Source organism: Pygoscelis adeliae, unplaced genomic scaffold (genome assembly GCF_000699105.1).
Source record: "Pygoscelis adeliae isolate BGI_AS28 unplaced genomic scaffold, ASM69910v1 Scaffold122, whole genome shotgun sequence".
In the NCBI taxonomy this organism is placed as follows: domain Eukaryota; kingdom Metazoa; phylum Chordata; class Aves; order Sphenisciformes; family Spheniscidae; genus Pygoscelis; species Pygoscelis adeliae.
In genome coordinates this window covers 282880-285143 of record NW_008824358.1, presented here as the reverse complement: position 1 = coordinate 285143, position 2264 = coordinate 282880, and the positions used below count along the sequence as shown (strand labels likewise).

The 2264-nt window shown below is 38.6% G+C and overlaps 1 protein-coding gene across 1 annotated transcript in view; it reads left to right on the top strand.

Annotated features, from left to right (window-relative positions):
- The window catches only part of SPTLC3 (serine palmitoyltransferase, long chain base subunit 3), an 87369-nt gene extending 85501 nt beyond the window's left edge, over nt 1-1868 (top strand). Inside the window, exon 13 of the mRNA XM_009319561.1 lies at nt 1411-1868. Coding sequence (XP_009317836.1) covers nt 1411-1524 — 114 coding nt within the window. The 3' untranslated portion in view covers nt 1525-1868. The remainder of the gene's footprint in view (nt 1-1410) is intronic.
- Nucleotides 1869-2264: the final 396 nt, after the last annotated feature.

Sequence of the window (2264 nt, the reverse complement as noted above, 5' to 3'; positions counted from 1 at the left end):
CCTGCTGCTCTTAACGGTGCAGTAGTTATTTAACAAGGAATAATACCATAAAGATAATATTGCATAGAGCAAGGCGTAGCTACCTCGTGTTGGTCATTGTCAGCTTTTGCTGTTTGACTGTGTAGATTTTGGCTTATGTAACTAGTAATAGGCGATGAAGTTGATCTGAAGATTAATTTCTTGAGGTTGCTGCTTTGATTTTCTTCCTCTCCCTACCCCCAAATGTCAAGCCCATTACATTTTTGGGCCATCATTGCACGCGCACTTCCTGCTACCTGCACATTGCTGCTTCCTGGTACCAGTGAAGGTCTGAAACGCTCCCCAGCCATGGTTCTTGAACGTGCTGTATTTCTGCCTTTGGAAGTGGGATCATTGCCGTAGTATTTGTGGCATTCTTTAAATGTCCTTACAGTATGGGGGAATGGAAATGCCCTGAGTTTAATTACTTGCAGATGGAAAGTTTTTAGGACAAACACTTTGTGAATATGCCTAAAAATGGGGTAACAACAGGTAACAAGCACAATGGAAACTTTTCCCTTTGGCAAAATTTGTTTTGAATCTCAGCCTGGAACTAAAAAGAGGAAAGATCCGTGAAAGGGCAAGCTCCCAAGAATAACTTCCTTAATGACCTTGAAGCTATCTCTCTGCATAAACCATTACTAAATTACTCCTTTCTGTTCTTGAGCTCATTTTAGTGGCTTAACAGAAACAGGCTCAAAATCAAAATTGCTGCTTTCTTCTTTGATGCCAAAAGGTTGGCTGCTCTTGAATGTGGATCAGATGCTGCAAAACACTGAGCAGCTTCTCTATGGTATAGAGTTCCCTGGCTGCTTTCTGAATCTACTGAGAGTTGGGGACACAGCTCAGCAAATCGCATTACAATATTAATGCATTATTAATTATGCCTGTGATATTAATACAAGAAGATAATGGAATGCACTAAAAATATCTTGAACTAGTCAGGCTATTTATGATGACTCTGATCAGCACAGTTGGCTGAGTCCCATCTATGAAAATGCAGTGGCAACTCCAGTCTTTGGGATCTATAAGGAAACACTGAAGTATTGCCTTAAACATCCCTTTTGCAAAAGCAAAGATAACTTTTTATCTGGATTATTATCTCCTTATGCTTTTAGAAAAAGGTGATTTTTTTTCATCTGTACTCAATTAATGTACTTCCTAAAAGACCATAACCTACTGAAGGAGTAAATTCTGTTCTCGTAGATGCTATTGTACATCTACGACTGCATTGATGTTCACTACAGGAGAATGAAAGCAAGATTTGCCCGTTTGCCCTTTCAACTTTCTTTAATTGATGTTTTTATGATCATCTTATTCTGCTGTAAAGTAGAGGTTACTAGAACTTCATTTCTTTTCCAAGAGAATTGACACAGTATAATGGTCTTACAGGTTTTGAATGCTCTGGATGAATTGGGTGATTTTCTACATCTGAAATATTCCCGGTATTCCAAGTCATCTCATCCCGAACTGTATGAAGAAACTAGGCTTGAACTTGAAGATTAAGTTTTCCACCCATGAAGAGAACATTATGATGCTATGAAAGGGGGGAAAACCCGAAAAACTAAAAAATAAGAATGCATTTCTTCCCTTCTAAGGACAATTTTTGTTTCTCAGTTAATTGAAAGGAGGGGAAGCTCGGGTGTTGCATTTTATCGTATCAAATTTCTGTATTCAAGAGACTGAAATATTGATACAGATTTGCCTCCCCAGGAGATCTGTCCTTCTCACGGTATTTTTGATGCAGAATGAATGCATCCATTGATCGAGTTGCTAACGTACAGCTTTTGTTATGGCACCTTTTTATGAAAAGGCTTCAGATAGTCTTAATTGTGACTGAAATAATAAAGTCTAAAAACCGAATGTATTCCAGTGTAGTATGGTAATATAGATGAGCTTCATCAGTGAGACTGACTTTTATCTGTTAAAGAGCATAAATCAAGACATTGGTGTGGACTGCTACAGAGGCGTGAGCAGAAAGTAACCTCTTTAACTAAGCTGCCCTGTCATGCATTTCTCCAAGGACAGAAAATGTTAGAAGGCGGCTAATGCTGAGAACAAGAAAAGTAGCCTGATCAGATCATATATTTTTGCCAGCAGATTATGGGAAAGGAAAAATGCCTCCTCCCCTCCACAGACCCTTTCTCAGCTTTTCTAAATACACTATAAGCTTCGTAATGTACAAAAATTTGGTCTTAGACATAAACAGAAGTGCTTTCTGCTAACGCATTTGACCTACAGCCTTT